General features: G+C 46.0%; 1 protein-coding gene across 2 annotated transcripts; it reads left to right on the top strand.

The window, feature by feature from the left end:
- On the top strand, positions 11,859-13,926 carry PRLHR (prolactin releasing hormone receptor). Of its 2 annotated transcripts, XM_005671501.3 has the most exons (2): positions 11,859-11,999; positions 12,260-13,926. In XM_005671501.3, exon 2 carries the CDS (start codon positions 12,266-12,268, stop codon positions 13,376-13,378), a length of 1,113 nt encoding a protein of 370 aa, XP_005671558.1. In that variant the 5' UTR covers positions 11,859-11,999; positions 12,260-12,265; the 3' UTR covers positions 13,379-13,926.

The raw sequence follows: 15,131 nt of genomic DNA, 5'->3' as shown, positions 1-15,131 counted from the left end.
TTATTTTATTTTGCTTTAGTTTCTCTGAATTTGAATCCTGACTTTTTACGAAATCACTAATGCATATAGAGCAGTGTAAGAATATTTTGGGCAGCTAGTAAAACTTTCTTGCTGACCATATGCTTTATTCTCAACCCAAATAAAAATATACAGAATCTTTTTTCCCAGCTTCATTGAGATAGAATGGACATTTAGCCTTGTGTAAGTTTCAGGTGTACAAGTGGATCTGATACCCTTATGTATTGCAAAATGCTTACCACTGTAGTGTTAGCTTACACCTTCATCACATCAAGTAATTAGCCTTTCTTTCTTGTGGTGCGAACATTTAAGATCTACCCTCTTAGCAACTGTTAAGTATATACTACAGTATTATGAACTATAATCACAATGTTACACATTAGAGCCTCAGAATTTTTTCATTTTATAGCTGGACGTGTGTTCTCTTTGACCAACATCTGGACCTTCTTTATTACAGTGAGATTTGTAATAGTAAAAATCGGCAAACCCCATATATGTCCATCAACACTCCTTTTCTCTGGGTTCAGACACACACATATAGAGAGGCACTTTTATAGGGAGTTCCCACTGTGGGTTAAGGACCCGATACTGTCTCCATGAGGATGCGTGTTCAGTGGGGGTTCTGGCCTTGCTCAGTGGGTTAAGGATCTGGCATTGCTGCAAGCTTCGGCGTAGGTCACAGATGCAGCTCCGGTCTGGTGTGGCTGTGGCTGTGGTGTAGGCTGGCAACTGCAGTTCTGATTCGACCCCTAGCCTGGGCACTTCTCTATGCCGCAGGTGTGGCCATAAAAAGAAAAGAAAAAGAACAATTATAACCTCTGAGGGAGGGAGTGGGATTGAGGGTGGAGGTTAAAGGGGATTTTTACGCTTCTTTGTTTCATGTCTATTAAGCAGGAGGATGTGTTCCAGTGCTACGTTAAAAATAATTTGAGGAGGGCGTTCCTGTCATGGCTCAGCGGTAACAAATCGGCTAGTATTCCTGAGGACGCGAGTTTGATCCCTGACCTTGCTCAGTGGGTTAAGGATCTGGCATGGCCGTGAGCTGTGGTGTAGGTTGCAGACATGGCTTAGATCCCACGTTGCTGTGGCTGTGGCGTAGGCTGGCCGCAGAAGCTTTGATTTGACCGGTTGCCTGGGAACTTCCAAATGCTGCAGGTGCAGCCCTAAAAAGCTAAATAATAATAACTAATAATTTGAAAAAGGTATGCTCTGGAGAAAGCACCAAGCTAGTACAATATAATCACCTTCCGATGTAAGGCGATCAGGAGGGCTGAAATCTGCTGCTGGGCTCCTGGGGCAGGAAGCCAGGCTGAATTTGGCAGCTGCTCCACAACCCTTGGCTGGCACCCCAGTCAGGTTTGGAGAAGTCAGGAGCCAGGTTTACCTAATGACAGATGTTAAGACAGTGGTTCTTACACCTTACAGTGCATCAGAATGACACGCAGCGCTTGTGATAAATTCATTTTCCCAGGTCTCACCATCAACAATTCTGATTTAATGCATCTGTCTTCTGGTCTAGTAATCTCCATTTTTTTAGACCTTTTTTTTTGGCTGTGCCCAAAGCATGTGGGAGATCAAACCTATGCCACAGCAGCAACCTGAGCCAAAGCAGTGACAATGCCAGGTCCTTAACCCTCTGAGCCACCAGGGAACTCCGCAGTCTGCATTTTTCATAGGTGCCAGAGTTGACTCTTTTTTTGGTTTTTTGTCTCGCCATAGCCACAGCAACGCCAGATCCAAGTCGCATCTGCAACCTATACCACGGCTCACGGCAACGCCAGATCCTTAACCCACTTAGTAAGGCCAGGGATCAAAACTGGAACCTCATGGTTTCTAGTCGGATTCGTTAACCACTGAGCCACGATGGGAACTCCCAGAGTTGATTCTGATGAAGGTGATCTTTGGGCCACACTTGGAGGAGAGCAGTACGTTTCTGTTACTCGACGTTTGCTGAGACACTGCTCCTGAGAGCCTCACGGATGAAAGCCAGGGCTGTTTCCCTGGTGACAAGGACCCACTTGCTAAGATAAAACATAGAGAGGACACACCATTCTAGACATTCTAACTGCCGGACTGCTGTCCCTGAAAATTGTGTGTGTGTGAGTGTGTGTGCACATATACTTCACTTGAAAAACACTGCAATGGCCTTTCCAGTTCTTCATTTTGTCTAAACAAAAAGGAAAAAAAAAAAAAAAAAGAAAAAAAACAAACAGGAAAAGGCCCATTAGATAGTAACACTAGAATTAACTTGGATGTGTCTAGGTAATAATTTAGAGGTGGACATAATGAGCTGTGGTTTGGTTCATCACTGTGTTTTGTCAGGAGACATGTATTAATGGAAATCCAAATGGGGGCTTCTGTAAGGTCAAGGTTCCCGTGTAAATGTGACCACAAAGAGCCCTTCACTGCTAAAGAGCATGCTGCAGATGCAAGATGATTTTTACCATCCGTAAAAGCCATTTCTAGTTGATAATGAAACAGGATAGGAATAAAAATGAGAAAGCAAATTGCCTTGTCCCTGCCTTTGGAGAAGAATGTAATAGAAATGGCTTCCAAGTGTTTTGTTTTGGTCTCCATATCTGTCTGTCTGTCTGTCCGTCCGTCTGTATGTCTATCTATCTATCTATCTGTCTATCTATCTACCTACCTACCTATCTATGCATCTGTGTATATTTTCTACTTCTAATAGACTAAGCTTAGATATGGCATCCCTGCTGCTAATATCTGACTATTGGTAAGGGTCCAATCAAAAGATTTTTAAAAAATGGGCTGGAATCCTGAATTGGGCATGTTGGTCAAGGCTTGTGTCTTTTAGGAGGGTCTTTGTATACCGTGTCACCAGAGAAGGTGACCTGGCTGGGACTGGGATTTTCAGGAAGGCAGTGAGGTCCAGGGAGGATTGCAATGAGGCTGCTTGTGACAAGAGACCCTAGATAAGTCAAGGGCGGGTACTAAAGCGCCCTAGAATGTTGCAGAGGGTGGAGAGATGGGGTCCGGCAACTCAGACAGTCTGAACCTCCCTCAACTCTGCTTAATCATATACCAATAGGCCACAGTGTCAGCATCATTCCCAGGCCTCTTGGGTTATGGTTAAAGATGTACATTTCAAAGTTAAACGATCAAAAGAGGGCATAAGACCTGAACAGGCATTTCTCCAAAGAAGATACACAGATGGCTAACAAGCACATGAAAAAATGCTCAATATCACAGATTATTGAGAAACGCAAATCCAAACTACTATGAAATACCACCTCACACCAGTCAGAATGGCCATCATTAACAAGTCAACAAATAACAAATGCTGAGAGGGTGTGGAGAAAGGGGTACCCTCCTTCACTGTTGGTGGGAATGTAAATTGGTAAAACCGTTATGGAAAACAGTATGGAGGTACCTTAGAAAACTAAATATAGAGCTACCCTATGACCCAGCTAGCCTACTCCTTGGCATATATCTGGACAAAACTTTCATTGAAAAAGATACATGCACCCATATGTTCATTGCAGCACTATTCACAATAGCCAAGACATGGAAACAACCTAAATGTCCATTGACAGATGAATGGATTAGGAAGATGGGGTACATATACACTATGGAATACTACTCAGCCATAAAAAGAACAAAATACTGCCATTTGCAGCCATGTGGATGGAACTAGAGACTCTCATAATAAGTGAAGTAAGTCAGAAAAAACAAATACCATATGATATCACTTATATCTGGAATCTAATACATGGCACAAATGAATGCTTCCACAGAAAAGAAACTCATGGACTTGGAGAACGGACTTGTGGTGGCCAAGGGGGATCGGGAGGGAGTGGGATGGACTGGGAGTTTAGGGGTAATAGAGACAAACTATTGCATTTGGACTGGTTAAGCAATGAGATCCTGTTGTATAGCACTGGGAACTGTATCTAGTCACTTGTGGTGGAACATGATGGAGGATAACGTGATAAAAAGAATGCATGTATATATATATGATTGGGTCACTTTGCTGTACAGGGGAAATTGGCAGAACACTGTAAATCAACTATAATGGAAAAAATAAAAATCTTTTAAAAAGAAAAAAAAAAAAAGACAATCAAAAGGCGGCAGAAGGAGTTGTGCCATGTGGCAGTCTCTTCCAGTTTCAGCACCCCAGGGCCTGACAGGGCTGGAGGGACCACTGGGGACACGTCCCCTGGGAAGAAATTATGCTGAGCAGTGGCTGGGAAGGGAGGGGGCTGGATTCTGGACACAAGGCCTCAGCCTGAAGAACATTTTGATGCTTAGAAAGACATAACCAGCACTCACTTCTTACTTGTTTCTTGCCTCCTGAACACATGTAGAGATTTATAATGGGCCCTAAGTTGTTGTGCATGTTTGACTTAAACTAGGAAAGGGGACATGTTTAAGCAACATGTGCGATGTTGATATGGTAGAGTAACAAATGTTGTGAATGCTTTAGAGGCTCTTGTGCATTAAAATAAATATGATCTACAAGGGTAAACATGATTTTAATTTATGAAAGCAATGAGTAATTTCCCAGTGATCATTGTTTACTTTTCCTGGCAGGTGGTGGTAGTAGCATTTATCATGATCATACAACATGAGTTTTGTAGACTTCTCTCTTGTTTACTAGGCTGCCAAATTCTAGACAAGAATGTCCCCCCCCCTTTTTTAAAATGAGAGTTGCAATGTTTATTTCAGATTCTCTCTTGCTATTTTTTCTCTCTTGTTTGCCACACAGAAAAGTATGTGGTAATTCCTGGGCCAGGGATTGAACCTACACCGTGTCGCAGCCAGCAGAACCACAGTGGTAAGCATGCAGGACTCTCAACCCATTAAGCCATCAGAGCACTCTCAATAATACCCTTTTTTTAAGGGGGATGGTTTCTGATTCTTCTTAATATATCTCACCCTGGGAGTTCCTGTTGTGGCTCAGTGGAAACGAATCTGACTAGCATCCATGAGGACACAGGTTCGATCCCTGGCCTCAGTCAGTGGGTTAAGGATCCAGCGTTGCCTCAGCTGTGGTGTAGGTCGCAGACGCGGCTCGGATCTGGTGTTACTATGGTTGTGGTGTATGTAGGCCAGTGGCTATAGCTCTGATTCAGTCTCTGGCCTGGGAACCTCCATAAGCCTCTAGTGCAGTTCCCCCCCCTCAAAAAAAAAAAAAAAAAAAAAAGGGATAAAATATATCACACCCTGGCCTTTGCATGCCTGATAAACCAGGGTGAAATGAAGGAACACATTTAGACTAAAAAACATCAAATTTCTCTTTGCTACAAATACCTATTTCCTGGAAAAACATTCAAGTAGAAGAATTGGAAACTGCACCCCCAGAAACCCTCTTATAAGAGACAGCAACATAAGACAGGACAAAAATTTACCCAAGAGTAACTCCCATTATTGTGAGCCAGCTTTGTACCAGTTGTTCACCCATATTGACCTTTTCAACCTTCTTCAGAGGGGGGCATTTATGAATTTCTTATATTTTCCAAAACGGGGGTTCTTCCAAAATTAGGATAACTCGCATTTAGTAGTGGCAGAGCTTTACACAAGCCTAAGAGCTGTATGCTTCTTATTTGGGCTTTCAGACCACGTCTCTTCTCCCTTTAGCAATCATCTTACGTTTATCTTAGGGTTTTCTTTTTTCTTAAATGTCATTTTTCTCCATTTGCCCTGTTGCTATTTTAGGAAGCAGTGAGGGAACAATCTGAGAAATGCAATGTTTTTGAAACACAATTCTTGGGAAGGCTGGTAGCATTCCCAAGCAGAGGCTTTTGTGAAAAAAAAAAAAAAAAATTTTTTTTTTTTGGCCTCGCCTATGGCATGTCGAAGTTCCTAGGCCAAGGATGGAGCCCAAACCTGCACCACAGCTGTAACCAGAGCCACAGCAATGACAACACCAGATCCTTAGCCCGCTGAACCTTGAGGGAACTCCTACATTGTGAATTTTAAAAGTGGAAGGCACTGCTCCTTAACCAGGAGTGACTTTTCCCCCACCTCCACTGCAGGAGATATTTGGCAAAACATTTTTGATTGTCACAACTAAGTATATGTACTACTGGCATCTAGCGGGTAGAGGCCAGGAATACTGCTACATATCCCATAGTGCATAGGACTGCTTCTGCCCATCGCAGTATCATCCTGCCCCAAATGTCACTAGTGCCAAGGGTAAGAAACCTCTGTGTAAGGTGTATATCTTTGGAAGCTATTTTTTTTTTTGGGGGGGGATGGTTATTTCTCATAAACTGGATACAGTTAATTACATATATTAGGGTAAAATAAATGCAATGCTTTTACATCTTTCATTCTCTCTTGTTTTTCTCTGCTGCTTTCATTCAAAATGAGAAGCAGAGAAGCAATTTAAGAGACCGTGTGGGTCTCCTTATAGTTTTGGTCTTTAAAAATCAGTCTCACTGCCACTCGAGACTGATAACAGGGTAGAATGAACATTTATTATAACTCGTGGCTGCTCATCATCTGCTCACATTTGGGGACATTCCTCTTCATCTTCCCCAAGTAGAAGTCAGAACCCCAATTCCCAGCATCCTTTGCAAATAGAACCCAGGTATGGGATCTGGGCTCTGCCACTCAGATACACCTGAGTGAAACTTTCTTCAGTGAACTCTGAAGGAGTTCCCATTGTGGCTCAGTGAGTTAAGAATCGGATATAGTGTCCGTGAGGATTGGGTTTGATCCCTGGCCTGGTTCAGTGGGTAAAAGGATCCAGCATTGCCTCAAGCTGTGGTGTAGGTCACAGATGTGGCTTCAGTCTGGTGTTGCTGTGGCTGTGGCATAGAACGGCAGCTGCAGCTCCGATTAGATCCCTACCCTGGGAACTTCCCTATGCTGCAGGCACAGGGCCCTAAAAAGAAAAAATCAAAAAATTTTAAAAAATAAACAAAGAGAAATGAATGATCCGAGGACCCCGGGGAGATGGGGACCCCATTTTGTGGAACACCGAGGCTGCAGAGGTACCTGGCTTTTGGGAACTGTGATGGCTACAAGATTGAGTTCCTGATGCAGAATGGCGTTGGTGGAGGTGACAGCACTGGTGGCAAAATTTCATGTGAGGTGTGTGGGTAGAGGTTTCTACATCGAGGGTTTTTTTAGAAGCTGAGTCTTGAGGCTGATCGCCCAGTCTTCCTAGACATCATGGATGTGAGCTGCCATTCTTTGCTACTTAAAGCAGCCAGAGTGGGTTCTATTGTTTGCAAGGAAGAACTCCAAACGATGCACAAGCTTTATCAGTGGCGAAGTTTTTTAAAATCTAAAAAAAGCTTCCTTTCCTTTGGTAGCATTGAGAGTATTCAGTTTAGAACAAAAGGCTGAAGGTCCTCCTTTCTTTCCAGGCTCTAGGTGGGGGGGCTTTGGAACTTTTGGTGACTGGTAAAAGGCCAGACGGTGGGAGATCACATCAGGCAGCTCTTCCCCGAGGGAACTGGGAAGCATCAACTCTAAGCCTAAAAGAGGTAAAAGAGAACCGGAAGGGTGGAGGGCAACCTTCCAACCACAGCGGAAAGCAAGGCGTTTAACACTTTTTTTGCCGTGACAAAAACTCCGCTTAGAGAAGCCCTTTGTGTTTTATTCCAACAAATCACCTTTTCAATGTGTGATGGGGGGCGAGGGCTTTGTGTTTGAAAACGTCTTTTGTATTTATTTCATTAGTGTTTGAATAATAAAGACACCTGTCCAGAAATGGGTGTAGGGACAGACCAGACAGGATTGATGCAAATATGGCCATCAAAACAGAGCTGGTGTGCACGTCTCTGTTCTTAATACCCTGACTGCCAGCTCAAGGTCTTAGTCCCTTATTTCTAGTTGAGTTCATATTTTATGTACAAACATTAGTACATACATACTTTATGTACAAACCATTAAAAAAAAGAAGAAAATGAAAAATAAGAAGAAATTATTTAAAGAAACAGCTATAATGAGATATGTAAGTCTGAAAAGGGTTGGAAATCAGGAGCTCCAGAAATTGCTAATTTATGAAAGCCACAGGGCTTTTCAGTTTTAAGATTGCATATTCTAGAATAGCAGCACCCTGGGATAATTTTCATAGTTCCTTCAGCTAGCTGACTCTATTTCTAGAAGATCGTGCCTCAGACTGTGAGGTCTTTGAGGGCAAAGAGTATGCCTTACTCATCTTTCTCTCACTCAGTGCACCTTGTCACAAAATAGATGATTTGCAAATTGTTGTTGAATCAGCAGGTTATATCATTCCCTTTTCTCATGCAGCAGGGAAGAATCTCCTACCACATTCCACCCTTCACATTTTTCTGGGGGGCTTACCCACTGCTCATCTGGGGACATAGCCTGACTCCAGGTCTTTTTTTTTTTTTTGTCTTCTTAGGGCCACACCCGGGGCATATGGAAGTTCCCAGGCTAGGGGTCCAATCAAAACTGTAGTTGCCGGCCTACCCCAGAGACACAGCAACGTGGGATCTGAGCTGTGTCTGTGACCTACACCGCCGTTCACAGCAATGCCAGATCCTTAACCCACTGAGTGAGGCCAGGGATTCAACCCGCATCCTCATGGATGCTAGTTTGGTTCTCTAACCACTGAGCCATGACGAGAACTCCTAGCCTAACTTCTGAATCGTGGAAGGTAGAGAGAAGACAAAACTTTGTTAGTTAGTTACGATTATGTAATTATCAGGAATTTATCTACACTATGAAAGGAAGGTGCATTTGTCTTGCGGATGTTCTACTCTGAGGTCATGCTCTTGCAGTAGCTGCCCAGCAGCCCAGCAGCCTCATTGTATCAGTTCTAGCAGCTCTGGAACTGGAGTGGGAACAGGCAGGGCTGTAATTGTGGAAGCAAGTTTACAGAAGCAGATGGGTGGGGGAGGGGTGGTTGGGGCAGTTGGCTGGACTTTGCTTCGTCATCATGGCCGGGGGTCTCTCCTTTCTACCTTCTGTATTTTCTCCTGCAATGCCAACCAGGATCACCAATGGCGATAGAGCTTCTCTGGGACCTGTCTAAAATCTGCCTCAAATAAGTATGGCCTGATAGGTGACTAGTGAGAAAAACTAAGGACTGCCTTATATGATCCTCTGAACTCTACACACATGCGAGATCATCTAATAGTAAGTTTTCTTTCTAGAAAGTTTCTCTGCCTTCTCATCCTTCCAGAGCAAAGGGTGTAGTTAAAAGCTGTCACACAAGTTTGGCTAGAGAAAGCCCAGAGGTTGTCTAGGCCTCCAAGCCCAAGAGTGGGGACCCATGATGGAGTCTAAAATGAGGCAGGCAGATGTATGCCCCATGTGCCACCTCAGAGATGATGCCAGGGAACACAAGGCCACTTGGAGCTCCCTTTTGATTTTTGTTGGGCTGAGAAGAAAAGTCCAACCAAAGAAAGATAATATCTCGTCGGAATAATAGCATTTAAGCCTCCACTTTATGTGTGGGCAAAGCTGGGCCGAAGAGTTAAAAAACTAGCGGTGTGTGCATGTAGGAGCTGGAGGCGATAATTAGCATGTCTGGAGTCTGAGATGAAAAATCACTTTCCCAGAGTTGTCTAAGGGAAGCACACGGGGTATTCTTCACCTTCCTGTGTGATGCCACCGTGTCACTTTTCACACTGCCTGTCGCAGGCTCTTCTCTTCCATAGGTGGCCAGTGTGCCATGCCGAGTTGGCTCAGTCTGAAGAGCTGGTGAATGCCTAACTCTTGGAACACACACAGGACAGGCTTAGAAGACAAAATTCATGTCTGGAGGAGCACCTACTCTGTTATTGCCTGGGGCTTAAACAAGTTTCAAAAACTATGCTCTCCCCACTAGTAATTAAAAAAATGATCTCTAGTGGTTTCTCTTAAGTTTGGGCTGACTACTCGGTATCAGCAGGAATTTAGCCATCACAAAAATCTTCAGAACTCTTAAGCAGACTTCTCAGGCTCCTAAATGCAGTCTTTACTTCAGTTGTCCCTGTCTTCTCTTTTCTACATAGGGTTGCCTAATGTTATCCTAAAGCGTCATACCATCCCTGAGTTTCATACAGCCCAAAGTTTTTCTCCTACATGGAATTTTAGCCAGGGACATTTTGGGTGAGGTAGGAAGATTTGTTCAACTTAAGCACAATAAAAGTAGAGTCGTAACCAAATTTGTTGGAGTTTCCTTTAATAAGCCACGGAGGGGGATGGGTTACCTATATTTATTCAACCATGTGGTAACCCATTTGTATTTTCAGTTCATACAGATGCATTTGTCATGTATTCAGAGGCAGTAAAGTACAGTAGTAGCGTGTTTGGCTGCAGAATCAGGCAATCTAAGTTATGATTCCAGCCCCACTGCTTATTAGTTGTGCCACAGTGGGTAGTTACTTAGCTTTGAAGAGCCAGTTTCCTCATTTGTAAAATGGGAATAACAGTTTTGAAGAGATCAAGTGAGATAATGTGTCTGAAATACTCAGCACAGTGCCTGGCATGTAAAAGCTCTATTTTTATCCATGCAATCCAAAAGTTCATTTATTCAGTATCTGCAAGAGAGGGGACAATGAAGCTCCACCTTCTGGGAGAAGGAAATAAAAGGTGAAAGGAGGAGATAGCTTCAAAGAAAGGACACTAGAGACTCCTTCTGGCCTCCTCCCACGTGATCCATGTTAATTTGCATTTCAGTGACAACTTAATACTACTGAAGAGTTTAGGTAACTTTTAAGCTTTTCAATTGCTTGTTACTTTTGTTGTCCTGGTGGAAATCCTGCAATTGTGCCTCTATCTATCTATCTATCTATCTATCTATCTATCTATCTATCTACCTATCTATCTACCTATCCCTAAAATGTGGTGAGGAGGCCTAAGGGTGTTTATTCAAGGACGGAGAGAGTATAGAACTCATATTCCATACTGGTATTGTCAGGCATATAAGGAATAAAGCATGGTAGCTGAGAAAGAGTAGCGAAGTAGTGGGGACCAAGTAATGAAGTGTGTCTGTCTAGGGTAACTGGCACGAAGGCTGCGTTTTCTGACCAAGGGAGATAAAAGGCAGCGCCGTCGTTGGCACTAAGTGCGGTTACCCACTGCAGGAGCACTTTACCACCCTCTGACGCCGCTTCCCTCCCCCAAGACCTCGGCTAATCTGCCTTCACTCCACCCTACTGCTCTTGGAGTCAAGGAGCAGGCTAGCGAGGCAGCCCTTTGGATGAGGTCAGGTCCCTTTTCCTAATACAGCGAACACGGAAAGGGACTGAACCCCCCAGGAGTCCGCTCCCAGGCACGCAAGCGCAGCGCAGTCCCGTCCCACAAGGAGCTGTCCGTGGTGCTGAACCATTTCTTCGGTTTAGGCAGACACGCGACTCCGCAAACGCGTCGCCAGCATAGAGGAAGAGTTCATTGGGTTCCTGGGAGCGCTAGGAACCCAAGGTCTGCGGCGAGCTCTGACCTCTAAAATTTTAATCCTTGACAGAGCCCCCTATGCGACTCTGTAAATCCAAGCTTGGACTCTATGCAGGATCCAGCGCTTAAGGACGTGTCCCTCATTTCTCCCTGACGTCCCGTAGTGAATCTCAATCCCCCGCCCCATTTCCTCCCCTGCTCCTTCCTTATTGACAAGGCGCCAGGTCGTCCCGAGAGCCTGGTGCTTCACGCCCCTCCTCTCCCTACTCCACTGCACTCTCCTCGGGAGCGGGGCTCTCCCAGGGCGCAAGCTCCGGTAGTCGAGATTCACCGTCGCCCCTCTGGTCCAGGTTTCCAACCCCTCCTTCCTTGTCTGTTTCCATCCTCCCCTCTAGTTCTCTAAGCACCGAGTCGGGAGTGGCGTGCTCCGCCCCTGTTTTCCATTCAAGGGCGTGCTGGAGTGGGGGCGGGGCAAAGGGGAGGGGCTCCCAGTCCCTAGCAAAAGCTGCGAGCCCACCGGGAACTCTTGACTCTGTTCAGCTCGCGGAGAAGCGAGAAACCTGCACCGCCTTCTTGGGTGGAGAACCTCCAGGGGACAACCACGATTCTGCCTCTCCTTTTCCAGACCGCTTTCCCGCTCGCCAAGCCCCACTCACCAGGTAAGACTGGGCTCCTGGGTCTGCTGTGTAGACTGTGAGAGCTCTAAATTGAGTAGAAGGCATTTAAATAACCTGTACACATCTAACCGTGCATAGATTTAATTTTACAGAGGTGGGGTGAAAGCACTTTTAAGTTTATTGTTTATTGTGGCCAATTATGCCAAAGGGGATATTTGGGTAATTAAGGTGGGAGGGGCGGTTGGCGTAGGAGAGGGCGGATGGAGAATGGGAGGTGACAGACTTTGATTCTCTTTGGACAGGTGGCCATGGCCTCATTGCCGACTCAGGATCCCGGGGGCCCTGACTTATTTTCTGGGCTGCCGCCGGCAGCCTCGACTCTAGCCAACCACAGCGCAGAGGCCTTAGTGGGCAATGACTCCGCGGCTGGTCCAGGCGCTCAGGCCATTACGCCGTTCCAGAGCCTGCAGCTAGTGCATCAGCTAAAGGGGCTGATTGTGCTGCTCTACAGCATCGTGGTGATCGTGGGGCTGGTGGGCAACTGCCTGCTGGTGCTGGTGATCGCACGGGTGCGTCGGCTACACAACGTGACCAACTTTCTCATCGGTAATCTGGCCTTGTCGGACGTGCTCATGTGCGCCGCCTGCGTGCCGCTCACGCTGGCCTACGCTTTCGAACCACGCGGCTGGGTGTTCGGCGGCGGCCTCTGCCACCTGGTCTTCTTCCTGCAGCCCGTCACCGTCTATGTGTCGGTGTTCACGCTCACCACCATCGCGGTGGACCGATACGTTGTGCTGGTGCACCCGCTGCGCCGGCGCATCTCGCTGCGCCTCAGCGCCTACGCTGTGCTGGCCATCTGGGCGCTGTCCGCGGTGCTGGCGCTGCCGGCCGCCTTGCACACCTACCACGTCGAGCTCAAGCCGCACCGTGTGCGCCTCTGCGAGGAGTTCTGGGGGTCCCAGGAGCGCCAACGCCAGCTCTACGCTTGGGGGCTGCTCCTTGTCACCTACCTGCTCCCCCTGCTGGTCATCCTACTGTCTTATGTCCGGGTGTCGGTAAAGCTCCGGAACCGCGTGGTGCCTGGCTGCGTGACGCAGAGCCAGGCTGACTGGGACCGCGCGCGACGCCGCCGCACCTTCTGCCTGCTGGTGGTAGTTGTGGTGGTGTTCGCCGTCTGCTGGCTGCCGCTGCACGTCTTCAACCTGCTGCGGGACCTCGACCCGCGCGCCATAGACCCCTATGCCTTTGGGTTAGTGCAGCTGCTCTGCCACTGGCTAGCTATGAGCTCGGTCTGCTACAACCCCTTCATCTATGCCTGGTTGCACGACAGCTTTCGCGAGGAGCTACGCAAGCTATTGCTGACCTGGCCTCGCAAGGTTGCACCACATGGCCAGAGCATGACAGTCAGTGTGGTCATCTGACGTCACTGCACCGGGTCTTGGTTGGGGAGGTTCAAGTCCCCTGGTCTCTGAGGGTGCTCACCCGGAGGCAAGACTGGAGAGCTTATTCCAGACCTAAGCTAATTCTAAACCATTTCCTGGCAAAATGTCCAGCTGTCTTGGCTTGTCGTTGTGGTTCTGTAAAATATTAAGCAGGCTTTGATGAGAGTCTTGTGCTTTGCTTGGAGGAGGCCGGGAGAGAAAATGTGGATTATTATTTCCTTCTTATGTCCTTAAAGGCCAGACAAAGCTCTTTCTCCTGATTCAGAGCAGTATTTCAGAACCATGGCTATTTTCCTGCTTTCCTTTCTGCTTGCTCAAAGGGGAGATGGAGGAACAATGAGGATGGGATTTTAAATGACTCTTGGGGTTGGTAAGGCTTTTCAAGTTGCCTTTTAGAAGGGGCTCAGCTGAAATGGAATATCTGATATTGCTTACTCCACTTGAACTCATTAATTTCCTTGATTCCAGGGAACTACGCATTAGAAATCTACATCTAAGATTTCAGCATTTCTGGAATAAAAGCTTTATATGACAAAATGCTTTAATTTAATTAAATTATTATTATTATTATTTTGTCTTTTTGCCATTTCTTGGGCTGCTCCTGCGGCATACGGAGGTTCCCAGGCTAGGGGTCGAATCGGAGCTGTAGCCACAGGCCTACGCCAGAGCCACAGCAACTTGGGATCCGAGCCTCATCTGCAACCTACACCACAGCTCACAGCAACGCCAGCTCCTTAACCCACTGAGCAAGGCCAGGGATTGAACCTGCAACCTCATTGTTCTTAGTCAGATTCGTTAACCACTGTGCCACGATGGGAACTCCCCAAAAGCTTTAATTTTAAATACACTTGAATGTATAGTAGAAAAACACTAACCCCTTTCAAAAGGTTTTGCTATTGTTTTCCCTCTTCCTGATCCTGAATTTCTACTTGAAAATGATGAGACGAATTCGTTGATGAAGAGATAGATACATAGGGATAAAGAGGAAAAGTTCAATAAGTTAAGGGGATATAGGACTTGGTAGGACAGACCTCATATCTGTGTGTATGTTTTGTATGTACATCCGGTGTTTGCCACAAGGCAAACACTCAAATATTTGGTTTTCTGAATACTCAGTGTAAGATGTGTGCCATAGCATTCTCTTGCATCCTCTGATTGATCTCACATCAGATCACAGCTGTCAACTGGCTGCTCAGCACCTGTTCTGTGGTGACACCCTTGGAACCTTATCAACCCAGAACACAAGGACTGGGAGAAGTTTACTTAAGGCCAGAAGAGAAAAATAAACAGCCACCTACAGGAGGCAGAGATCAAACATTTAATTCCTTCCAGGGTTAAGGAAACAGGTGAAGCCTCTTGGGCCATGATATCTGGCTGCTAATCCTTTCTTTAATATCCCAAGAGCTCTTTAAATGAGGACAAGTGCCCTGGGACAAGGGTTTCCACACTGATGTTCGAATATTGACCGTGGCTGTGAAGGCAGGAATCTTGGGAAATGATACATGATATGTAACTGTCGGATTAGCCCTTGTGGCCCATAGGCAATGGACTGGTGTCTGCAGTCGTTCAGTTATCAACTGGAAGATTCTAGTACTTGCCCCAGTTCACTAAATAACAGAATCAGTGTTCCCCCACTTCTCCCTTTCTCCTGCTGTCAATGGGCTCATTTGCTCATTAAAGTGTACCCTGAAAGGAAGGGAAAGGGGATGATTCGGGGATGACAAGTATTAAA

Source organism: Sus scrofa, chromosome 14 (genome assembly GCF_000003025.6).
Source record: "Sus scrofa isolate TJ Tabasco breed Duroc chromosome 14, Sscrofa11.1, whole genome shotgun sequence".
Taxonomy (NCBI): Eukaryota; Metazoa; Chordata; class Mammalia; order Artiodactyla; family Suidae; genus Sus; species Sus scrofa.
The sequence above is the reverse complement of the archived record's forward strand: the minus strand, read 5'-3'. Positions and strand labels throughout refer to the sequence as shown.